The following is a 25,517-nucleotide window of genomic DNA, read 5'->3' as shown; positions in this document are numbered from 1 at the left end:
GCCTTTATACGGCCCAATGGTCGAAGGAACATTCGGGCCTGATAATCAGTCTATGTAAAAGGACCTGAAGAAGAAGTTGAGGAATAATGCTCTTTTCTGTCTATGGCCATATGATGCTTTTTCTATACAAGAATAGTGAAAGTACTTCATATCACCTGCAACATTTACCAACAGTTGCCGAATTCAGTCATTTCTGGTCAGTGGTTAACCATTGTACTATGTGGCGTTATACAAGCCATTCACCATGTGATCCCATCGGATTTACCACTCATGACTAAATGTTTATGGAGCAATCAACACAAAACAGTTTGGTAAGAAGCGATGCACCAAGTAATAACTACATCTCCTCTTCAATGTGGTCTTCATCAGGACTGTACTCTCCATACTCCTCATCCTCAGATGGATTTCTCTGGATTTCATCATCTTCACCATCTTCCTGTAAATCCTCAATTTCCAATGTTCCTTCAGAGGTCCTTTGAAGATAAGAAGACCTTGGTGTACAGGGCCTCATGCAATCTGAACAAGATATGTAGCGGCTTACCGTGTTAAAGGCAGTTTGTGTAAGCAGGGCAGTGATCAGCCCACAACTGAGCAAACGCTCATTTGTAGGCTGATCAGATCTTTGTAAGCAGGGCATCTTGCTGTATGAACCAACAATTATGAAAATGTATGGGAACAAACAATTGTATGAATGATAGTTTGCCCCCAATTCCATCCGAGTTAGTCTATGTGAAGGACACAAAGAAGAATCAATGTCAATTGGTTCCTATCATCTGGCTCAGATCGAGCCATATAAAAGCACCTTAGATCAAACTCCTGCTGTGTCCCTGAAAGTCTATCTTACAGCCTGTGGCACAACTTAATTGAATTCCTACAGCAATCCAGTACAGCGTACTGCAATACCGAATAAATAAAATAAACATTTTATATTGCAGTGTGTATAAAAGTCTAATCTGTTAAAAAAATGCATTATTTGGGCCACCTGCAGACAGCCGGGTCGGATCCCGCTGCGAGAATTCTTACAGTGAGACCCGACCCGGGCACCTGCAGAAACCAGTGCGGCACTCACTTCTCCCGCGGCTCCGAATCTTTGATGTGCCGGCTGCCAGCCAGCAGGCTCATGCGCAGAGCGGAGCCGGGGCGTCGGGAGAGACATTTCTGTGCGTGCCTCTGCGAGACCAGCACATAAATAGAGCATGTCGCGATTTGTTTTCCGTGTGTATTTTCACACGGACAAATCGCGGCAGTCTGCATAGGATTGCGTTTTGCAATGCAATCCTATGCAGGCGTCGAGGGGTGGAAATTCTGCGGGAAATCCCGCCACAGAATTTCCACCCGTTTGCAGGGGGCCTTATACTGCAATGTAAACGCAGTTAGAAAAAAGTATACACAACGTCAGAATTGCTCTTTTTTGGTCACCCTGGCGCCACGAAAAAAAAAATTAATAAAAAAAAAAAAAAAAAGCCTTAAGACAGCTGCATCAATGAAAAAATAACAAGTCATGGTGATCAGAACATGGAGACAAAAAATGTTTGTTTTTTTTAGAAGATTTTTTTAAACCCCTTAAATACGCGGCCTCTCCACCTCCCCACTTTTTGTTTTTCTCCCCCACTTTAAAAAAAAATGAGATCATAACTTATTTATCCATTCATGTAGCTGTCTGAGGGCTTGTTTTTTGCAGGGAGAGTTGTACTTTTCAATGATACTATTTATTGTAGCATATAATGTACTGAAAAACGTAAAAAAATTCTAAAGTCGAATAAACTGGAAAAAAAACCTCCGCCATCTTTAGGTGTGTGTGTTTGTCTTGTTTTCACAGTCTACACTGCAGCGAAAATGAAATGATATTTATTCTGTGGGTCAGTATGACAATGATACCAAATATATATAGATTTTTTTTTTTTTTGCTGTACTACTTTTAAAATATAAAAATATCCTTGGTGAAAAATAAAATTATTTTCCGCTGCAATCTTCTGACAGCCACAACTTTTTTATTTTTCTGTTGATATAGTTATGCATGGCGCATTTTTTGTTGGATGTCCTGTAATTTCTATTTTTACCATTATGGAGTACAAGCAACTTTGATACTTTTTGTTTTTTACTACATTTTTTATTGCTGATTTTTTTTCTCTGATGATGTTCTGCGTGTGGGGTGAATAATGTATTACTTTATGGATCAGAGTTTCATCGATGCAGCAATACCAAATCTATTTTGGCGTTTTTTTTTTTCATTTAGATTTTTTTTATTATAAAATACTGCAAAAGGTTTTTTTTTTAAAGCTTTATTTTTTGATAATTAATAAAATTTAGAGATGAGCGAACACCAAAATGTTCGGGTGTTCGTTATTCGGAACGAACTTCCCGCGATGTTCGAGGGTTCGTTTCGAACAACGAACCCCATTGAAGTCAATGGGCGACCAGAGCATTTTTGTATTTCGCCGATGCTCGCTAAGGTTTTCATGTGTGAAAATCTGGGCAATTCAAGAAAGTGATGGGAATGACACAGAAACGGATAGGGCAGGCGAGGGGCTACATGTTGGGCTGCATCTCAAGTTCACAGGTCCCACTATTAAGCCACAATACCGGCAAGAGTGGGCCCCCCCCCCCTCCCAACAACTTTTACTTCTGAAAAGCCCTCATTAGCATGGCATACCTTTGCTAAGCACCACACTAGCTACAACAAAGCACAATCACTGCCTGCATGACACTCCGCTGCCACTTCTCCTGGGTTACATGCTGACCAACCGCCCCCCCTCCCCCCCACAGCGCACACCAAAGTGTCCCTGCGCAGCCTTCAGCTGCCCTCATGCCACGCCACACTCATGTCTATTTAGAAGTGCGTCTGCCATGAGGAGGAACCGCAGGCACACACTGCAGAGGGTTGGCACGGCTAGGCAGCGACCCTCTTTAAAAGGGGCGGGGCGATAGCCCACAATGCTGTACAGAAGCAATGAGAAATAGAATCCTGTGCCACCGCCATCAGGAGCTGCACACGTAGGCATAGCAATGGGGAACCTATGTGCCACACACTATTCATTCTGTCAAGGTGTCTGCATGCCCCAGTCAGACCGCGTTTTTTAATTCATAGACACAGGCAGGTACAACTCCCTATTGTGAAGTCCCTGTGGACCGACAGCATGGGTGGCTCCCTGGAACCCACCGGCGGTACATAAAAATATCCCATTGCATTGCCCAACACAGCTGAGGTAGTAATGTCGTGCGTAATACAGGTGGGCTTCGGCCCACACTGCATGCCCCAGTCAGACTGGGGTTCTTTACAAGTGTACAGATGTATTAAAAACTCCGTGTGCACCTACAGCATGGGTGGCTCCCTGGAACCCACCGGCGGTACATAGAAATATCCCATTGCATTGCCCAACACAGCTGAGGTAGTAATGTCGTGCGTAATACAGGTGGGCTTCGGCCCACACTGCATGCCCCAGTCTGACTGGGGTTCTTTACAAGTGGACACATGTAGGTTACACTCCCTGTGGACCCACTGCCTGGGTGGGTGCCAGGAAGCCACCGGCGGTACATAGAAATATCCCATTGCATTGCCCAACACAGCTGAGGTAGTAATGTCGTGCGTAATACAGGTGGGCTTCGGCCCACACTGCATGCCCCAGTCAGACTGGGGTTCTTTACAAGTGGACAGATGTATTAAAAACTCCGTGTGCACCTACAGCATGGGTGGCTCCCTGGAACCCACCGGCGGTACACAAAAATATCCCATTGCATTGCCCAACACAGCTGAGGTAACGTCAGCTGTAATGCAGGTGGGCTAAAAATTAATTTGATTACACTGTAGGCGAGGGCCCACAAAAATTGCTGTATCAACAGTACTAATGTACATCCCAAAAATTGGCCATGGCCAGCCAAGAGGGCAGGTGAAACCCATTAATCGCTTTGGTTAATGTGGCTTAAGTGGTAACTAACTAGGCCTGGAGGCAGCCCAGTGTAACGAAAAATTGGTTCAAGTTAAAGTTCCAACGCTTTTAAGCGCATTGAAACTTATAAAAATTGTTCAGAAAAATTATTTGAGTGAGCCTTGTGGCCCTAAGAAAAATTGCCCGTTCAGCGTGATTACGTGAGGTTTCAGGAGGAGGAGCAGGAGGAGGAGGAGGAATATTAGACACAGATTGATGAAGCAGAAATGTCCCCGTTTTGGATGGTGAGAGAGAACGTAGCTTCCATCCGCGGGTGCAGAATACGTATTGCTTACGTATCGCTGCTGTCCGCTGGTGGAGAAGAGAAGTCTGGGGAAATCCAGCCTTTGTTCATCTTGATGAGTGTTAGCCTGTCGGCACTGTCGGTTGACAAGCGGCTACGCTTATCTGTGATGATTCCCCCAGCCGCACTAAACACCCTTTCCGACAAGACGCTAGCCGCAGGACAAGCAAGCACCTCAAGGGCATACAGCGCTAGTTCAGGCCACGTGTCCAGCTTCGACACCCAGTAGTTGTAGGGGGCAGAGGCGTCACCAAGGATGGTCGTGCGATCCGCTATGTACTCCCTCACCATCCTTTTACAGTGCTCCCGCCGACTCAGCCGTGACTGGGGAGCGGTGACACAGTCTTGGTGGGGAGCCATAAAGCTGGCCAGGCCCTTAAAGACTGTTGCACTGCCTGGGATGTACATGCTGCTCGATCTACGCACATCCCCTGCTACCTTGCCCTCGGTACTGCGCCTTCTGCCACTAGCGCTGTCGGCTGGGAATTTTACCATCAGCTTGTCCGCAAGGGTCCTGTGGTATAGCAACACTCTCGAACCCCTTTCCTCTTCGGGAATCAGAGTGGGCAGGTTCTCCTTATACCGTGGATCGAGCAGTGTGTACACCCAGTAATCCGTCGTGGCCAGAATGCGTGCAACGCGAGGGTCACGAGAAAGGCATCCTAACATGAAGTCAGCCATGTGTGCCAGGGTACCTGTACGCAACACATGGCTGTCTTCACTAGGAAGATCACTTTCAGGATCCTCCTCCTCCTCCTCCTCCTCCTCCTCCTCCTCAGGCCATACACGCTGAAAGGATGACAGGCAATCAGCCGGTGTACCGTCAGCAGCGGCCCAAGCTGTCTCTTCCCCCTCCTCCTCATCCTCCTCATGCTCCTCCTCCTCCTCCTGTACGCGCTGAGAAATAGACAGGAGGGTGCCCTGACTATCCAGCGGCATACTGTCTTCCCCCGCCCCCGTTTCCGAGCGCAAAGCAGCTGCCTTTATGGTTTGCAGGGAATTTCTCAAGATGCATAGCAGAGGAATGGTGACGCTAATGATTGCAGCATCGCCGCTCACCACCTGGGTAGACTCCTCAAAATTACCAAGGACATGGCAGATGTCTGCCAACCAGGCCCACTCTTCTGAAAGGAATTGAGGAGGCTGACTCCCACTGCGCCGCCCATGTTGGAGTTGGTATTCGACTATAGCTCTCCGTTGTTCATAGAGCCTGGCCAACATGTGGAGCGTAGAGTTCCACCGTGTGGGCACGTCGCACAGCAGTCGGTGCACTGGCAGCTTAAAGTGATGTTGCAGGGTGCGCAGGGTGGCAGCGTCCGTGTGGGACTTGCGGAAATGTGCGCAGAGCCGGCGCGCCTTTCCGAGCAGGTCTGACAAGCGTGGGTAGCTTTTCAGAAAGCGCTGAACCACCAAATTAAAGACGTGGGCCAGGCATGGCACGTGCGTGAGGCTGCCGAGCTGCAGAGCCGCCACCAGGTTACGGCCGTTGTCACACACGACCATGCCCGGTTGGAGGCTCAGCGGCGCAAGCCAGCGGTCGGTCTGCTGTGTCAGACCCTGCAGCAGTTCGTGGGCCGTGTGCCTCTTATCGCCTAAGCTGAGTAGTTTCAGCACAGCCTGCTGACGCTTGCCCACCGCTGTGCTGCCACACCGCGCGACACCGACTGCTGGCGACATGCTGCTGCTAACACATCTTGATTGCGAGACAGAGGAGGAGGAGGAGGAGGAGGGTGCTTTAGTGGAGGAAGCATACACCGCCGCAGATACCAGCACCGAGCTGGGGCCCGCAATTCTGGGGGTGGGTAGGACGTGAGCGGTCCCAGGCTCTGACTCTGTCCCAGCCTCCACTAAATTCACCCAATGTGCCGTCAGGGAGATGTAGTGGCCCTGCCCGCCTGTGCTTGTCCACGTGTCCGTAGTTAAGTGGACCGTGGCAGTAACCGCGTTGGTGAGGGCACGTACAATGTTGCGGGAGACGTGGTCGTGCAGGGCTGGGACGGCACATCGGGAAAAGTAGTGGCGACTGGGAACTGAGTAGCGCGGGGCCGCCGCCTCCATGATACTTTTGAAGGACTCCGTTTCCACAACCCTATACGGCAGCATCTCAAGGCTGATGAATTTTGCGATGCGGACGGTTAACGTTTGAGCGTGCGGGTGCGTGGCGGCGTACTTGCGCTTGCGCTCGAACACTTGCGCAAGCGACGGCTGGACGGTGCGCTGAACTACACTGCTGGATGGGGCCGAGGACAGCGGAGATGAGGGTGTGGGTGCAGGCCATGAGGCGGTAGTGCCTGTGTCCTGAGAGGGGGGTTGCATCTCAGTGGCAGGTTGGGGCACAGGGGGAGAGGCAGGGGTGCAAACCGGAGGCGCTGAACGGCCTTCGTCCCACCTTGTGGGGTGCTTGGCCATCATATGCCTGCGCATGGTGGTGGTGGTGAGGCTGTTGGTGTTGGCTCCCCGGCTGAGCTTTGCGCAACAAAGGTTGCACACCACTGTTCGTCGGTCGTCAGGCGTCTCTGTGAAAAACTGCCAGACCTTAGAGCACCTCGGCCTCTGCAGGGTGGCATGGTGCGAGGGGGCGCTTTGGGAAACACTTGGTGGATTATTCGGTCTGGCCCTGCCTCTACCCCTGGCCACCGCACTGCCTCTTGCAACCTGCCCTGCTGATGCCCTTGACTCCCCCTCTGAAGACCTGTCCTCCTGAGTAAGCGTTGCACACCAGGTGGGGTCAGTCACCTCATCGTCCTGCTGCTCTTCCTCCGAATCCTCTGTGCGCTGCTCCCTCGGACTTACTGCCCTTACTACTACCTCACTGCAAGACAACTGTGTCTGATCGTCATCGTCCTCCTCACCCACAGAAAGTTCTTGAGACAGTTGGCGGAAGTCCCCAGCCTCATCCCCCGGACCCCGGGAACTTTCGAATGGTTGGGCATCAGTGACTATAAACTCCTCTGGTGGGAGAGGAACCGCTGCTGCCCAATCTGAGCAGGGGCCCGAGAACAGTTCCTGGGAGTGTTCCCGCTCCTGAGCAGGTGTCATTGTAGTGGAGTGAGGAGGCTGGGAGGAAGGAGGAGCAGCAGACAGAGGATTCGGATTTGCAGCAGTGGACGGCGCAGAACTGCGTGTTGACGATAGGTTGCTCGAAGCACTTTCTGCCATCCAGGACAGGACCTGCTCACACTGCTCATTTTCTAATAACCGTCTCCCGCGTGGACCCATTAATTGGGCGATGAATGTGGGGACGCCAGAAACGTGCCTCTCTCCTAATCGCGCAGCAGTCGGCTGCGACACACCGGGATCAGGAGCTCGGCCTGTGCCCACACCCTGACTTGGCCCTCCGCGTCCTCGGCCGCGTCCACGTCCTCTAGGCCTACCCCTACCCCTCAGCATGCTGTATTACCAGTGATTTGATTTCACAGGCAGGAAATAAATTGGCGCAAGACTGCAGGCCAAATATAATTTTTCCCTTTTTGGAAAACGAAAGGCCCCACTGCCTCTAGTGAATGAATAATCTAAGTTTAATAACTGTGCTGTGTCCCTGCTAATGTGTCACAGAACGTGAGGGTAGCAGAGTTATTATAACTCTGGCAGAGCAGGTATTTTTTTCCCAATTAAGGAAAGCAAATGGCGAAGCCAGCAGTAAAGCGTAGCTGGGTGCGTCTGATTTTTCAACGTTGTTCACGCAGCTCACACGTGTCCACAGCCCTTAGGGCGGACAGAGGCTGGACAAATAGATTTGTTTTCAGTTTTTTTCCACCAAAAGGCAGCACTGCGTATATTCTATGAACATGAGAAGTTTAATAACTGTGCTGTTTTCCTGCTAATGTGTCACAGAACGTGAGGGTAGCAGAGTTATTAACTGTGGCAGAGCAGGTATTTTTTTTCCCAATTAAGGAAAGCAAATGGCAAAGCCAGGAGTAAAACGTAGCTGGGTGCGTCTGATTTTTACAGGTTGCACACGCAGCCGACACGTGTCCAGCGGCGTTAGGACGGACAGAGGCAGGACAAATAGAATTATTTTCCGTTTTTTGGCACCAAAAGGCAGCACTGCGTATATTCAATGAATAATAACTGTGTTGTGGCCCTGCCTATACAATTCTTTCCCTGCAGTATCAATGGAGGGTGCAATGCTCTGCAGAGGCGATTTTGAGAAGCAAAAAAAAATGCAGCACAGCTAACAGCAGCCTGGACAGTACTGCACACGGTTAAATATGGCCCTAGAAAGGACCGTTGAGGTTCTTGAAGGCTACACTCACTCCTAACACTCTCCCTGCCTATGCAGCACTTCTCTCCCTAATGCCGGGTGCAACGCTCTGCAGAGCCGATTTTGAGGGGAAAAAAATTTGCCACTGCTAACAGCAGCCAACACACAGCTATCAGTGGCCCTAATAAGGACCTTTGGGGGGTCTTGAAGCCTACACTAACTACCAATTCTTTCCCTACAGCAGCTCCGGTACAAACAGCACTGTCCCTCATCTAACTCACCAGGCATCTGAGGCGAGCCGCGGGAGGGGCCGACTTTTATATTAGGCGAACACCTGATCTCGCCAGCCACTCACAGCAGGGGGGTGGTATAGGGCTTAAACGACGCAGGGGGAAGTTGTAATGCCTTCCCTGTCTTTCAATTGGCCAGAAAAGCGCGCTAACGTCTCAGGGAAGGAAGTGAAAGTAACCAGAACACCGCATGGTGTTCGTTACGAATAACGAACATCCCGAACACCCTAATATTCGCACGAATATCAAGCTCGGAATAACACGTTCGCTCATCTCTAATAAAATTGTTTTATAACTGATTTTTGCATTTTTTTTAGTCCGCATAGCATTTAGGGGTTAAAGTAATAAAACAAAAAAATATATATAAAATTTGGTATCATCGTAATCGCACTTCTCTGCAGAGTAAACTAAGCATTTTTCCAGCAGTATGTGCACCGTAAATTTTGCGTTTCATTTTTACTTCACTTTGAATATTTTTTATGATTTTCAGTATATTATATAGTACATTAAACACTACCATTGAAAAATACGACTCGCCCTGCAAAAAACAAGACCTCAGACAGCTAGTGTTAATGGAAAACTAAAAAGCGTAACATTTTCTGAAAGCGAGAAGGAGAAAACAAAACAAAACCTTAAAGAAAAAAAAAAGAAGCTGCATCCTCAAGGGGTTAAGATGTGCAGAATTTATACTTTCAATATCAGGTATTTCCAGTTCTCACGAACTTGAGTACTTTTTCCCTTACGGACTTGTAACTATATCCTATGATAAAGGCCTCATGCACACAGCAGTGTTATTAACCTGCGCTGTAATAGAGACACATAGTGATTGTACTATACTTCTGTATTGTTCCAATTCCATAAAGAAGCATACTGTTTTTCGTCAGAACCTCACAGTTTTTTTTATTTGCATATTCCATCTGATACCGGATATTTGGAGGTATATTCCCATAGAAGCATTGCTCTGCACTAAGGAGAATGATGGCCTCTGTGCCCAGGGATCTGTGGTGTGCATAAGCCCTAAAAAACAAATTACCTCTCTTCATCATCGGAGCTGAATGCGTCCTTCGTTGTACGCTCCGCGTCTTGGAGAGCTGCCGTTTGCCCTTTCATTGACACAAAGTCATCACGTAAACCGAGATCTCGGAGCACATTAGAGTAATGCTTCTCAGCACACAGACGAGCATTTAACTGTAAAGTGAAAAAATGTGCTCAATATAAAGTTTGGAAACCATTAAAATGATCTGAATCCATAAATCACTGCCGATCCAGCGCTGCAGCCTCGCGATTCTCTCAGTCTGTGTTGACGATAAAAGTTGGGTGACCGCGGCATGCCAATCAGAGGCCTTAGTGTCACTGTTCCAAACGCCTGGCATCATGGTGCTCAGGATGTGAACACTGATGCCAGGAGATCAACTGGTTACGTTGCCGCCTCTGATTGGCATGCAGCGGTCACCTGGCTTTCACATACCGGGGGAATCGTGGGGCTGCAGTGCTGGATTGCCGAGGCTGATCATGGGTAAGTACTATTTGTTTTATTGTTCTAACTCTTTAGGATCTAAATTTTAAAGAGCCAATTTCTAACTGGACAACCCCTTTAATTGTTTTTTTAAATTCATGCTACTATAAATGACCCCTGTAGCTTAGTCATATCTTCTCCAACTGAAGATTCACCACCTATGGTCATAGCCCATGTATAAAGGATCAGACATTGATTTGCAAGAATGCTGCCCTCCAATAGGTGGCGCTGCAGAGGTATTGTTCAATCTTCCTAATTAGCATATATTTCCCAGAGGAGCTTGCATGGCCTTATAAGCCATCTCATTCACCTCCTAGCTGCTCTCTCTTTAAGGAGAAATGATACCCTTCTTGACTCGAAATTAAAAATATAGCTGACTATAGTTACTTTTATTTTGCTTCTGTACAAAGGTCAATAGTAAAAAAAAAAAGCTGCTATAGCTAGATCTGTACCAATTGCACCTCACCAACAATTAGGTGTGCTTCACAAGCAAGACCCATGTCACAGTTTGAGAAAGCCCTTGCTTAGGCCATAGTAAGATTTTGGGGCATACCACAAAGGCTTTACCCCTTTATCACACAGTACAATTTCTGCAGAGTGGAGTTTAATGCAAACCTCATTTTTTATCAATTCTTTTTGGGGCAAAAAAGGTCATGGCAGACAAAAGATGCAAAAAGATTTAAACAGTAAATGCACTTTTTACAAACATTTGACATGTCAAAAGTTTTGATCAGTGGAGGTTCCGCTGCGCTGAGACTCTCAACGATCACTAGAACGAGGGAGCAGCAGCTCTCACCTGAATACTGTGGCTGTTGGCTCCTCTCAGCTGCTGAAGATGGACTCATAGGAGGTCTATGAAGATCTTCTATAGACCGAGTGAAGCCAACAGGCAGTGAAGACAGCCAAAGGAGCACAGAGCCCCTAGTTCTAGTGATCAGAAGAGGTCTTACAGAGGGACCCCCACTGATCAAAACTGTTAAAGGGGTTGTCCCGCGCCGAAACGGGGGTTTTTTTTTTTTTCAATAGCCCCCCCCGTTCGGCGCGAGACAAACCCGATGCAGGAATAAAAAAATTAAAAAAAACGGCCAGTACTTACCCGAATCCCCGCGCTCCGGCGACTTCTTACTTACCTAAGTAAGATGGCCGCCGGGATCTTCACCCACGGTGCACCATGCGGTCCATTGCCGATTCCAGCCTCCTGATTGGCTGGAATCGGCACACGTGATGGGGCGGAGCTACGAGAAGCCGCTCTTCAGAAAGGAAGAAGACCGGACTGCGCAAGCGCGTCTAATCGGGCGATTAGACGCTGAAAATTAGACGGCACCATGGAGACGAGGACGCTAGCAACGGAACAGGTAAGTGAATAACTTCTGTATGGCTCATAATTAATGCACAATGTACATTACAAAGTGCATTAATATGGCCATACAGAAGTGTATACCCCCACTTTGTTTCGCGGGACAACCCCTTTAACGTGTTGCTCTGACATGTCAAACGTTTTTAAAAAGTACAGTTACTCTTTAAATAAAAGGTAAAGGAAAAGGACCCTGGTACACGCACCGCGTCATGACTGACCTAGAGTGACGTCACATCCTGGCAGTCTGTTTTTATGGGTGGTTTGCCATTGCCTTACTCTGGAAATCGTTCACCCCCCCAGCAAGCTGGGTACTCATTTTACCGACCTCGGAAGGATGGAAGTCTGAGTCAACCTTGAGCCGACTATCTGAACTACACGGGGATTAAACCCGCAACCTTCAGGTCATGAGCAAGCGCTTAGGACTGCATTTCTTCTGCCTTAACACTCTTCGCCACACGTGGCTACTCTTTAAATAAAACATGGCTGCCAATATTCTGAAAGTGATGAGGAGTAAACAGAAAAATGGCTGCCTTCTCAAGGAGTTAAAATGTGCAGAATTTATGTTGAGTACGATATTGCAGTCCAGCGCTATTCACTTGAATGGGGTTGTATATGGATAACATAGATAAATGAAAGATAATAACCCCTTTATTATGATGACTTACTATGGATTTTCTCTTCTTTTTGATTTTCTTAGGATGACAAGGTACACAAGGCTATCTAAAAGAGAAAAACCTACTTTGTACAAACCTGAGTAGCCCTCTCCAATAAGAGCGGCGTCTGCGAGACCCTTTCTTTCATTGCACCTAGCTCTTGCATGTACTCTTTTGTCCTCCGTTTTGCACTTTTCCTGTTATAAAGTGGCAAAATAATGTTTATGTATCAAAGAATATCACAAGGGAAGGTGTTCTTGTACTTCAGAGAATCTACCATGAGGTTCCTAGTTATAGATTTCTTATTCAGCTGACAGCCATTTCTCCCAATTCCCCCATACACATGAGTTTGCGGTTCAACCAAACAGTCATGTGTAATCCATGAGCAGAGGAGAGTAAGCAGACTGTTCTGGTGGCAGCTTATCTCCCGAGAGAGCAAAGGGATTAGGTGTTGAAATTCAACGTTCCTGATCCTTCTATCCCCCAACATTACCCATCAGGGAGAGTCAGGAGGCCTCCGTACACAAAAGCTTGTCGTTTCGTCCCGTCAAGATTTGAGGGTTCAGACAACTTTTCTCTAATGTGTATGAAGGACGTAATAGTGAACCTGCAATACTTCTGAAGCTTAGACATTTTATTGCAGGATGTCGTTACATATTGCACAGATCTACAGTGGAAGCCATTCGGGTAATTATGAGAACACAACACAAATGCTGCACCCGAGCTTTATGTCAGGCAGCTGCCCATCCATGATGCTGCACCATGTATAGACAACCAGCCAAACAAAAGGCTCTGTTCACATCTGTGCCTGAGGCAAACCCTCTGAAGCTGATCCGTTATGAAGTCCCAGATGAAATTGTACACCATGCTGCACTATTTCATTTGGGAAAATGTTGGAAGCCAAATGGACCCCGTAGATTATAGTGGGAGATGATTCGAAGACGGAAATCACAAGCGGGTTTTCAAGGAATGTGAATGAGGACTTAAGTCTGTACAAGGTTTTATATTTTGGATGCAAACAATGTTTTCACCTACTGACAGACAGCGGAGAACTTGAAAGGGAAGTAAAGAATTTTAAAGGCTATGTGCATCTTTTATTATTGCTGCAATGGAACCAAAAAGAAAAACAGCAACTTTTTAATAGGTCTTAATTAAAAATATATTATTGGTTTTTGTCTATGCAGACCTAAGTGTCTCTATGGTAACAGACTACAAACAACCCTACGTAGTCTGACCCTCTGTAGTCATACACTCTTTCATCCGTCCACTACTCCTTGCGTAGATACATTTAGAAGGTTATCAAGAAGTAGAGGACAGATGGAAGAGAGGAGGACTACAGGATTTGACCACAATGAATTTGATTATAATGTGTTACAACAGGGATGCATAGGAGCTGTAGACACAAAATAACAGATTTTTTTCCTCAAGACTATTTGTAAAGTTACTTCATTTTCTGCTTTAGGAGCAATGAAAAATGACTTCATGGGGGCACAGAAGTAGATTAGAAAGTAACTTTTCAACATATAATGTAAAAGCTTTGCATAAAACAGAAACCCATGTTTTTTGTTAACTTATTTTCTAATCTAGTCTACTTTCTCAGGTAATCTAAGAACTTTGGCATAAAGATATTTATACTGTCTAGGAATTATTACCTCAATTCTTTTAATTTACTATGTGACTCTGAGGTTTCATTAGGGTGAATCGCTTTAGCTTTTCTACTTATATGTTTCTTCAGGTTTTTTTCCTTCTCCCTCCTCCTTATTTGTGTCTTTTTCTCCTCCTTTTCCTGTTTCAATTTGTCTTCAATGGACTTCCTGGGTGGGAATACAAGTGGACTGAAAATTGATGGGATATCTAAAATTGGACCACAAAGGGAGGAGGACTCTAAGGAGGGAGATCCTTACAACTACTCTAATAAAGGGAGGGTAATGGGAATGTATTCTACTAAGGGTGCGTGGACTGAATGAGGACCATAAGTTATGTAATAAGGCTGTATTCACTAGAGTTACCTAATAGCATGCTCTCTCCTTTTAGAAGACTCTGTGGATCTTGGAGTGATAACCGGAGCCTCTTCACGTGGAGATAACCCTGCAGAATTTTTCCATGACTGGTTTCTGGGAGATTTATAAGGCCAACGAGTCTCCTTGAGTGTTTCTTCATCTGTTTCCATGTCCTTTAGGATTTTGCCCTTGTCTGATGGAATGTAGGAGGTACGTAAATGAAAGGGGTCACAGATAGTTACATGTTTTGTGTCCTTATTTTTTAACAGGAGTTTCTTGTGATTTTCATGTATAACTTTAAAATTAGGAATCTGCATATTGATTTTTGGTCTATGACTTTGTTCCTTTTTAGGTTCTTGACACCTTGTTATTCTACTTCTACTTGAGTTAGTCTTACAGGCCAGTGTGCTGGTAGGATAGGAAGAGTTGCGCAGAAGTTCTTCAGATCTCATATGTATCCTAATCTGCCTATATAATAATTCTTCTTTTAGCCTTTCGTTAACAGAGGTTCCATAAATAGATTTTGGGACTGGCTTGGCTTTAAAATGCTTACAGCTATGGACCGAATCTGGAAGATCAGTCAGTTCCATCTTCCGCTCAAGTTTCTTGCGCTCTTCTCTCTCAGTAAACAAGAAGGGTTGTTGAGATGCTAGAAGTATCTCCTTGCTTCTCTCTTTCACAAAATTCCGTCTCTCCTCATTTCTTTCCATTATCTCCTGGAACAGAGGAAGATAAACTGAAGCGGGCACAGGGTTTGCTCGAAATTTCTTTTGACATTCTGCTTCTTCCTCAAGTCTCTTCTTCAACAAATTGTTCTCCATCTCGATTTCTGTTTTGGACTTGGCATTCATCTCCTTTTTCTTGGACTCTCTAATTGTCATTTCAAAGGGCTGTGGGATAGTCACTCTGTGTGACCATTCTGTACATTTACTTTTGTCAGCCTTACGTTTTGATTGCAGTTTCCTAAAACCAGTTTTCTTGATATAATCTTCAACTGTAAATTCATTCCACATTCGACCAATTTTCTCTCTGGCAGATACAGAATCATTTGTGTCACCGTCATCTTCTCCATCAGACAGTTCATCCAGGGATGACTCTGATAAGCCAGAAGAGCTGACATTATGTTCTAGAAAGCAGCACTCGCATTCAGTGGGCTGTGAAGAGTTCTGCTCCCACTCGGACCTATAAATTAAGAAATTATATAAATACCACTTTACTTGATAAAAAGTGTCACACAACTAAAATAAAAACAAAAAACTACCAGATGGACAAAACAGAAAATACTGCCTGAGAAAAGAATATCAGAAATACTGTTAACTCTGTGCTACATCTAAGGTTGCCCATACGTATTAGAAGAAAGTCACCTTGATCTGGCCATTTTAAATTTTAACCCTTAACATACATTTATAGATGCATAAGCATAATATGCAATTAATCATAACTATTTAAACAAATCATAATCTCCCCCCCCAAAAAAAAACTAATAACCTAACTCTTCTCCACCTTCTCACCTCTCCCCCTCACCCACTCCAAATCCCATCCATTTTTCTACAATACCTCAATGCAAGCAGCACTCAATATGAACTATCCGTTATATATCAGACCATCTTCCCCAAATTTTCTCAAACTAAGGCAGTTTTCACACGGACGAGAAAATTGCGTGAAATTTGTGCGATGCGACACACACCAGTCTCGAATGAATGTGAACCCCATTCTTTTGAATGGGGTCATATACATGAACATCTTTTTCCTGCATTGCGGCATGTCCTATCTTTGGGTGTGCCCTCGCATCGCCCATTGTATTCAATGGGGCTAGCGGCAGCATCGCACCATGTGCTAGGTGCATGCGGTGCGATGTGAGCTTTCCCCATTGAAAACAATGAGGGAAAGTCCACAAACCTCCACTGCAGCTGACAGCCACGACGGAGGAACGGTACTTCCCTGAAGTGATGCAAGGCGCTTTGGATATAAAAACGTCTCACATCCGCGGGGATATCGCATGTTGGCCTCTTTTTTGATATAACTCCTTATTAGAGATGAACGAGCACGCTCAGATAAAGCAGTTACTTGAGCGAGCATCGCTCTTCTCGAGTTACTGCATTCTCGTCCGAGCAGGCTCGGGGAGGGCAGCGGGGGGGGGATCTCTCTCTCCCCCCTGCTCGCCCCCTCGAGCCTTCTCGGACGAGAATGCAGTTACTCGAGAAGAGTGATATTCGCTCGAGTAACCGCCTTATCCGAGCGTGCTCGCTCATCTCTACTCCTTAGATCATTGTGACAAAATCTCCTGTCAGGGAGAGGTTGGGGGTGTGCTGCATCCAAGGGGCATTAATCAGCTTCTGCACCGGAAATAACACTCTGAATTCCCAAAAGAGTATGCCCATCAACAAAACCCACTATACAAATTCTGGGATTAAAACCAATATCAACAAGATATATATTTTTTCTTACTTATTGTGCATTGCTTTCCTGTTAATTTATTTACTACCGCCCCAGCAATTTGAGTCCTCATTTTACCAACCTCGGAAGGATGGAAGGCTAAGTCAACCTTGAGCCGACTACCTGAACCAAGCGGGGATGGAACCCGCAACCTTTAGGACTGCATTTTTGCTGCCTTAGCAGTCCGTGCCACACGGGACTCGCTACATCCTTCATAGCTCCAGAACACACAAGCAAATTCACCAAAGGGTGTTGATCCATAAGCATACATACTGACCAGGCCTGAGCAGCAAACACATGTCGTAACAGAAGAAACAGGAAAAAAGTACTATGGGGATCATCAAGCTCTCTAAATTGTTCAAAACTTTAAAAAGATCCCCAGAATGTATCTGTTCCAAAAAGATTACCCCTCTCTTGGTAAAAGTCCCTCCACCTTAAAAAAAACTCTGACAAGTTCAGGCTCCCCGAGGGGGAAGGGGGGGGGGGGGGGGGGAGTATACGTACAGTAAGTCTATTTAGCTGCAAAATCTGCTTAAATTTATTCCAGAATTTAATAATTACATTGTCGTATATAGTTCCTTTTTTCCCTCCTTTCATCCCTCTCTCACATACCATTTTAGGGGGCTACAACCTGTCATTTTAGAAAACTATCTGCCATTCAACCCCACGCCATTTCTTTCTCCCTACCCCTTCAACTGTTGCAACTGAGATGCCAAGAAATATATCCCAACTTTTGGAATTGCCGACCCTCCAAACGGATTATCTCTTCGCAAGGTCTCCAATTTAATCCTAGGAGGTTTTTTACGCCATAATAAACTCCTAAATATTGTATGGAGTCTAAGAAAATATTGTGATGCAATTCAAACCACAGCATTTTGAAGTATATAAAGCAGTTGTGGCATCAGAACCATTTTCCCAGCCAATTATCAACCATTGGAGACAATTCCAGACCTTGACCTTATTCTCAAACTTTTGTACCATTGGAAGCAAACTAACGGAAATATAGTTTTGAGGCTTAGAAGATACCACAAGTCCCAAATATTTGAATTCCTTCACTATTTGTAATGGTGTGTATTCCAATGAATAGTCTACTGGCAAGGGATCTAAAAGAAGAATTACAGATTTCCCCCAGTTAATAGTAAGACCCGACAGCCTTCTAAATATAGTCAAAAATGGACATAATAGGACTCATTGATCTACTCACATCCCTCCATATGCAACAGATCATCTGCATATAGTGAGATATGTTGCTAATTTCTCCATACTGCAATCAAACTAGGTCAGGGGATTGCCCTATCAAACCAGCCAGAGGATCGAATCCCAAGTCAAAGAGATGACAGGGTACACCCCTGCCTTGTTCCCCTCTCCAACACCATGCATCCCAAAATATAACCATTTATTCTTACTCTTGCCCCTAGTGGGAGAATATACATATGCTTGCTCGTCGCTGAAGGGCCTCAATGACATCCCAATACTTAGACTTATGTAAGCTAATCTTCTGTATATAATGACTAGAATCCTCAACCTCCACAGATCACATAAACCTAATGCCATTAATAAATGTGTGAAGCAGTTGGGGAAGAAGAAGCCACAATAGGGCCTTTATTGAAATTGTCCACAATTACCATGGGAACAGCAGAAGATATAGCTACAAATTCCATCACCTTCTTAATACATTCACTGGAATATGAAGCGGAGGGCTGGGGGGTGATGTATATTGCCATTAAAGAATGTTTCTTTTGCACAATAATACGTTTAAGACAAATAAATCTCCCCATAGTATCTATAAAAGATGACTCACATCTAAAAGAGATACTTTTATGAATCAGTGCACTTACTCTTCGCGAATGACCTGAGTACACAGAATAAATGAATGTAACCATACCGAATAGTGAAGCAAGTGAACAGCATTCATTGTTAAATGTGTTTCCAATAGACAAACAATAGCTGGTTGAAAATGTTGAACAGACGAAAAGACAGTCTTTTAGTTTTATCCCCCATACCCCGCACATTCCACAAAATTATGTTAACCTCTTGTACCATGGTAAATGATATTCATTATTTATTCAATACAATTTGAGACACCGCTTGCATTGCATGTTAGAAGTGGAGAAGAGAGAAAAACCACCACTCAGTCTCATACATACATATCATATCGCTTAGGGCGCTAATCACCTAGGGGACATGGGTAACTCCAATAAATCTTGTTATTTGTATAGCCAACTTATTCCGCAGCGCTTTCAGATAATTTTTTATTTATTACCCCCCACCAAGCTGGGTACTCATTTTACCGACCTCGGAAGAATGGAAGGCTGAGTCAACCTTGAGCCAGCTCCCTGAAACATGCAGGGATTAAACTTGCAACCTTCAGGTCGTGAGCGAGAGCTTACACTCTGCGCCACACGAGGCTCAATAAGGTCACACATACCAAGAAGCACTACCCATGAACCTCCCACCTATCTCACAATCTGCGATAAGTCTTTCAGTGTAAAGGCTCTGCACGAGCGCCGACAACCTTAGCGGTGATGTCAGCGTTTGTGCAGTCATTGCAACGACTTTCAGATGTGTAAAAGGGCCATAAGGCAGCTGTAAACCCGTAACCTTCTCTTAATACCTTGAAACAGCATCCGTTAGTATCCCGATCTTTATATTGCAGTAGTTTTATCAGTTCCCGGCGTGGCACCTGGTGGAGGTGCTTTAACAGGAACTCTAGGAGCCCTGTCCACAGCAAAGTAAAGTATCTTTCCCAATAGTTGGTTTCAGCCATCCCTCAGCACATGCTCTCAGATACAATCCTTCCACCTTTTCTGGAACCCCCACCAGTCGCAAATTATTTCTCCTTAGTCTATTTTCCAGGTCATCTGCTTTATATTGCAAAGTATGGACAGACTGCTGGCATTTACTAAATGTATCCTGCATAGGAGACCCCATTCTTGAGACTGGTGGTGGTCCCAGCAGTCCGAAGACTGTGTTAACACCCCTGGGAGAGCTGGAGTTCCCTTTACTGATCTTTATTATCCAATAGCTTCTACTTGCAAAAAGTAATTCAAGTATATACTATATAACGGCATAATGCGCCTGTGTGATCTTTTCTAGCCTGAGGAAGAATCGATAAAAGACCTGAAAGCTCGCAGTAACATCATGTATTTTTGTTAGCCATTAAAAGGTATCATATCTACAAGATTACTTGGTTTCTCTCACTGAGCACAATCACACTTTACTCTATTGGCTAACACTGTACCAAACCCCCCTTTTTTTCCTCGTTTTTTCCTCGTTGTACAGTAACATGCTACTTATGATTAGCAACGTACCAGTAATCGGTCTTGGCTAGTTGTGTCTTCTGGACTCCACGCAGATGTAGTTTATTGTTGTACATCTTCTCCAGTTCTGCCATGTTTAGTACATGGGGATTCTTTAACCTCTCTAGCTGAATGTAATACTCATTGTCTGGGGAATGGATTTTCGAGATGTCCAGGATCCAGTCTTTGCAAGATTGTGCTTCTTCAGTATCAGAATAGGAGTCAAGATCATCCTGTTAAACACAACAATTTAAATGTTGGCGTAAACACCAGAAGTAGTTCATGAGGAAGAGAAGAAGGGCTGGAAATGCTACACTCAGACTTCATAGCGTAATATGTAGTAGAATACAAGGCATATAGTATTGGGTCATTGATTATTAGGTTACGCTGCATTTGGAAAGCCTAAAGAACTTTTCACTTGCTTTACATTTTGTTATGTTGTGGCCTGTGCAAATTTAAAAAAACACAAGTTTTCCCCATCATTCTGCACTCAGTACCCCATGATGACAAAGTGGAAACAGAATGTTAGAAATCTTTGATTTTATTTAAAAATAATATTTGGCGTTGACATGAGTATTCACACGCTTTGGTATGAAACTTGAAATTTAGCTCTGGTCCATTCTTCTTGATCATCTTTGAGATGTTTCTACACCTTGACTGGAATCACCTATTGTAAATTCAGTTGATTGGACATAATTTGGAAGACACACCTTTGTATATTTGACGTCTCACAGCTCACAATGCATATCAGAGCCAAAACCAAGCCATGAGGAGGAAAGAACTGCCTGTAGAGCTCAGAGATAGGATTGTGTGGAGGCACAGATCTGGAGAAGGCTACAAAAATTTCTGCTATACTGAAAGTTCCCAAAAGCCCAGTGGCCTCCATAATTCTTAGGCCTCATGTCCATGGGTGGGTCGGATTGTGCATGTGGTAGGCTGCAGCTGAATGGATGGCTTCCATTGACTTCAATGGAAGCCGTCCTTGCGGGAACCGCACTTAAATGGAGCATGCTGCGATTTGTTTTCCGTATGCGGAATCCGGAAAACAAATCCACATGTGTAAATTGAAGGGTGGATGCCCTTGTTTCCCTATAGGCAACTTGAACTGCAGGTGCCCCATGTGGATTCTGCAAATCAAATCTGCCCGTCGACATAAGGCCTTAAATGGAAGAACTTTGGAACAGGCAGGACTCTTCCTAGAGCTGCCGACCCACCAAACTAAGTAATCGGGGTGAGAAGGGCCTTGGTAAGAGAGGTGACCAAGAGCCCAATGGTCACTGTGGACAAGCTCTAATAATCCTCTGTGCAGATGGGAGAGACCATCCAGGAGGTCAACCATCACTGCAGCCTCCACCAATTATGGCAGAGTGGTCAGAAAGAAGCCTCTCCACAGTAAAAGACATAGGAAAGCCTGTCTGGAGTTTGACAAAAAGCGCCTAAAGGACTCTCAGACTGTGAGAAACAAGATTCTCTAATCCGATGAAACCAAGATTGAAGTTTTTGGCCTGATTTCTAACTGTTATGTCTGGAGGAAACCAGCTGCCGCTCATCACCTGCCCAATACCATGCCTACAGTCAAGCATAGTGGTGGCAGCATCATGTTTTTCAGCAGCTGACATGGGCAGACTGTCCAGGGTTGATTGAAAGCTGAATGAAGCAAAGTACAGAGATATTCGTAATCAAAACCTCAGGCTGAGCAGAAGGTTTAGCTTCCAACAAGATAATGACCCTAAGCACACAGCCAAGACAACACTGGAGTGGATAACGGACAACTCTGTGAATGTCTTTGAATGGCCCAGCCAGAGCCCAGACTTGAACCCAATCAAACATCTCTGGTGAGGCCTGCAAAAGGCTGTCCACAGATGGCCCCCATCCAACCTGACAGAGCTTTAGAGGATCTGCAGAGAAGAATAGCAGAAAACCCCCAAATCAGGTGTTCCAACTTGTGACATCATAACTAAGAGGACTGGAGGCTGTAATCACTGCCAAAGGTGCTTCAGCTAAGCACTGAGTACAGGGTGTGAATACTTATGTAAATGTTAGGTTTTTGGGTTTTAAAACAATCTACAAAGATTTCTATCATTCTGTTGTCATGTTGTCATTATGGGGTACTGAGTGCAGAATGATGGGAAAACTTTAATTTGCAGATGGCCACAACATAACAAAATGTGGAAGAAAGTATTCGTTTATGCTCACATCTGCATTCAGTTTTCTATTTCATACAGGAGTAGGCGGATTTAGTTCTGCAAACACGCAGCATATCTACGGGCCAAATTACACGGCAGCGTTGCGTTTTCCTGACTATCGGCAGTCTTTTTATGCGCGCACATACACAGCATATCTACGTGCATAAAAACCCTCCAAATCCCATTGATTTGGCGCATGTGTACGCAGGGTTCCTGCGTATTTACTACATAGTTACGCGCACCCATTAATTTCAAAGGACTCTTACTGTGCATCACAGCACAAAAATAGTACAGGTTGCGTATTTTTTTACGTAATCGCACAATCAATGGTTCCATTCACAGCGTATTACACGCAAATAATGTGAGCGTAGTACACGGCGTATTTACGCTCGTATGAATGAGCCCTAGGAGCAGAAAAACTGGGAAAAAATACATCCTGTAAAATCTCAACTGATTTCAATGGGCCTCTTATCTTCTCAGCTTGTTTCGGTTCGCCTCCGCTCTGCTTGGATTTCATTTTTTTGATTAAAAAAAAAAAAAAAAAAAAAAGAACAGCAATTTGAAATACTTTTTTTAATATAAAATAATATAAACCAAAAAAAACGGAAACAAAACGCGGCACTTTCCATCTATGGGCGTGCCCTCGCATAGCATCTTCTATTGTTTCCAATAGGGTCGGCGGCGGCATCGCGCCACGTGCTAAGTGCATGCGGTACGATGTGATGTGAGGTTTCCCCATTGAACGCCATTTCCCCGAAGTGATACAATAACGCCTCACATACACAACAAAATCACATGTTAGCGAGCACGTTATTGGGCCGTGATATCGCACTCGCCCATGAGAAATTAGCCTCAACGGACAAAAAAAAAAAAAGCGCTGCAGACTGCACTGTTTTGTCTAGTGACAAACTTCATGAAACGGAATACAAATGTAAAAACGGACACCCCATAGAAATAAATGGATCTGTAAAAAAAAAAAGACGGACAGTCACTTTCCATGTGCTTCAGCTTGACATACGCTTTTTTTTGGTATCCATCAGGGTAGCTTCACACTGGCGAGGGAATCGCACGATTTTTCAATGCTGTGAGAAATCGCAAAATTATGAAACCAATGGCTTCAAATGGCTCCATGCACATGTGCGATGGTTGAACGCTTGCGATGCAGCGTTAAAAATCGCAGCATGTCCATTCTTTTTGCGATCTCGCCTATTCATGCCAATGAGGCCAGTGACAGTAGTGCCAGCCCCATTGAAATGGATAGGAGGTACTCGAAGCGCTCTGCTATTGGGGGACCGTCCGTGGCAAGGATTTTCAGGAGGGGGGAGGGGGGGGGGCATATATCTATATTCCACAACTCTTCTGCTCGATTCACAACCTTTTTCAAGCTGGAGCTGAAACGTTGCTGCCCTTTTCTGTGTATGGATTAAAAAGAAGTAGGATATTTTCGGGACGATTGGTTGTGCTGCTCTTATCCTTATTATTGGAGACGGACTGTTTGGTTCTGGAAGCTTTGAAACCTGGTGAGCTTGCACCCTTTCCTGTCCACACCTCGCACCTGCCTGTGGTGTATTTTTGCTGAGTGCTGCTGCACCACTATACTTTTGCACTGGTTGTTTGGGTTGGCTGATTCACATCGATTGGTTGTTTGGGTTGGCTGATTCACAACGATTGGTTGCTTGGGTTGGCTGATTCACAACGATTGGTTGCTTGGGTTGGCTGATTCACAACGATTGGTTGCTTGGGTTGGCTGATTCACAACGATTGGTTGCTTGGGTTGGCTGATTCACAACGATTGGTTGCTTGGGTTGGCTGATTCACAACGATTGGTTGCTTGGGTAGGCTGATTCACAGCGATTGGTTGCTTGGGTTGGCTGATTCACAGCGATTGGTTGTTTGGGTAGGCTGATTCACAGCGATTGGTTGCTTGGGTTGGCTGATTCACAGCGATTGGTTGCTTGGGTTGGCTGATTCACAGCGATTGGTTGCTTGGGTTGGCTGATTCACAGCGATTGGTTGCTTGGGTTGGCTGATTCACAGCGATTGGTTGTTTGGGTTGGCTGATTCACAGCGATTGGTTGTTTGGGTTGAATTGAGCAGAAGTGTTGTGGCATATAAATATATGCAGGGGGGGGGGGGGACACGACTTATATTTGGCGCGTCTTCTTGTAGGTACCGGCACTCTTCTTCCCCCTTGTCTTTCAGCCGGGGATTTAAAAATCCTCGCCCCCTGAAAGCGCTTCCTCTGATTGACTGAGCGCTGTGGCCAATCAGAGGCAGCTCAGAGCTGTCATTCATTGAATGAGCGCTGCCTCTGATTTGTCCACAGCGCTCAGCCCTTAAATCCCCTACCAGAAGACAAGGAGAAGAAGAGTGACAGCAGCTGCAAGAAGACGCGCCGGAGATGACAGCGGTTCCCAGGTGATGTATTATTATTATTTTTTTTTTGTCTACAACAGTATTGTTTTGTTTTTTTTTTGGCTATGAACAGAGCTTTTTTGCGCACGCATGGGCCTATTTTACCGTACTTCTTCCATCCGCAGGGCACATTCATTTGCGCGCGGCAAACAAACTCACCAATTAAAATGGCTCATAAGTTCCACGTGTTTATTTCCAGCAGAATTCATCAGCCTTTCACACATCTCCTTGCGTATTGCGCACATTTGCGAACCCCCCTTGACTCCTATGAGGACAATGGCGTGCAAATACGCAGAGAGATGGAGCGTGTTGTTTTTGCGGGGCCAGAATGCGCACGCAAAATACACGCATGTAAACGAAGCCATTGAACGCAACGGGTTCTGTTCGCTGCGTATTGCGCTCACACATCCGTGCGTGTGAAGCCGGCCGTATAATGGTAGCGCTAAATACAACTGACAGCTTCCCTTTAATATGCTTAATTAACTATTTTTAAAAAATGGCCCCATATATAGGGATAACACAAGCCCCGCCCAGATTGGGGCACACTGTATGCCCCTCTCTCACCCCTCCTGGCAGCTCCTTGGAGACCCGCAGCTTCTCCTCCTCCTGCCTCTCGTACAGGGTAAGCGGAGCCCGGGTGCGGGGGTTCACCGGGGTATGGACACAAGAAGTAGCCAGCACGGAGTCCTGATGAGAGGTCGCCATAAGTACTGCGCCGAGTGCATGCACCGCTGCCTGGCAACCGCCGACGCTACGGCACCCGCGAGGGGTCAGAAAGCGGACAAGCGGATCAGAGGAAACAAAGCAGAGGCAGATGGCGATGCGGGTCATACCATCTGCTGGTAGAGCCGGGGGGAGTCGCTGCACGTATAGCGGTTTGTCGCATTATCGCGCTGGAAGAACGTAAAGCTCCGTTTGTTAGGAGTTAATA

General features: G+C 45.5%; 1 protein-coding gene across 1 annotated transcript; it reads right to left on the bottom strand.

Moving 5' to 3' along the window:
* FAM161A (FAM161 centrosomal protein A) lies at window positions 1-25,362 on the bottom strand. The gene is made up of 6 exons (XM_066594520.1): window positions 25,151-25,362; window positions 19,998-20,218; window positions 14,260-15,432; window positions 12,348-12,447; window positions 9,758-9,912; window positions 1-473 (listed from the first exon to the last, which is right to left on the bottom strand). Exons 1-6 carry the CDS (start codon window positions 25,289-25,291, stop codon window positions 338-340), a joined length of 1,926 nt encoding a protein of 641 aa, XP_066450617.1. The 5' UTR covers window positions 25,292-25,362; the 3' UTR covers window positions 1-337.
* Between the last annotated feature and the right edge of the window lie 155 nt (window positions 25,363-25,517).

The sequence above is a fragment of the Eleutherodactylus coqui genome, chromosome 3, assembly GCF_035609145.1.
Source record: "Eleutherodactylus coqui strain aEleCoq1 chromosome 3, aEleCoq1.hap1, whole genome shotgun sequence".
Lineage (NCBI taxonomy): Eukaryota > Metazoa > Chordata > Amphibia > Anura > Eleutherodactylidae > Eleutherodactylus > Eleutherodactylus coqui.
Note: the sequence above shows the minus strand (reverse complement) of the source record. Positions and strands in the feature narration are given on the sequence as shown.

Coding starts and splice junctions, on each gene's coding strand:
- FAM161A (XM_066594520.1), bottom strand. CDS start 25,291: ATGGCGACCTCTCATCAGGACTCCGTGCTGGCTACTTCTTGTGTCCAT. Junction 15,433..19,997: donor CTAGCCAAGACCGATTACTG/GTACGTTGCTAA, acceptor CTTAATTTATAG/GTCCGAGTGGGAGCAGAACT. Junction 474..9,757: donor AGCTCCGATGATGAAGAGAG/GTAATTTGTTTT, acceptor TTATCTTCAAAG/GACCTCTGAAGGAACATTGG.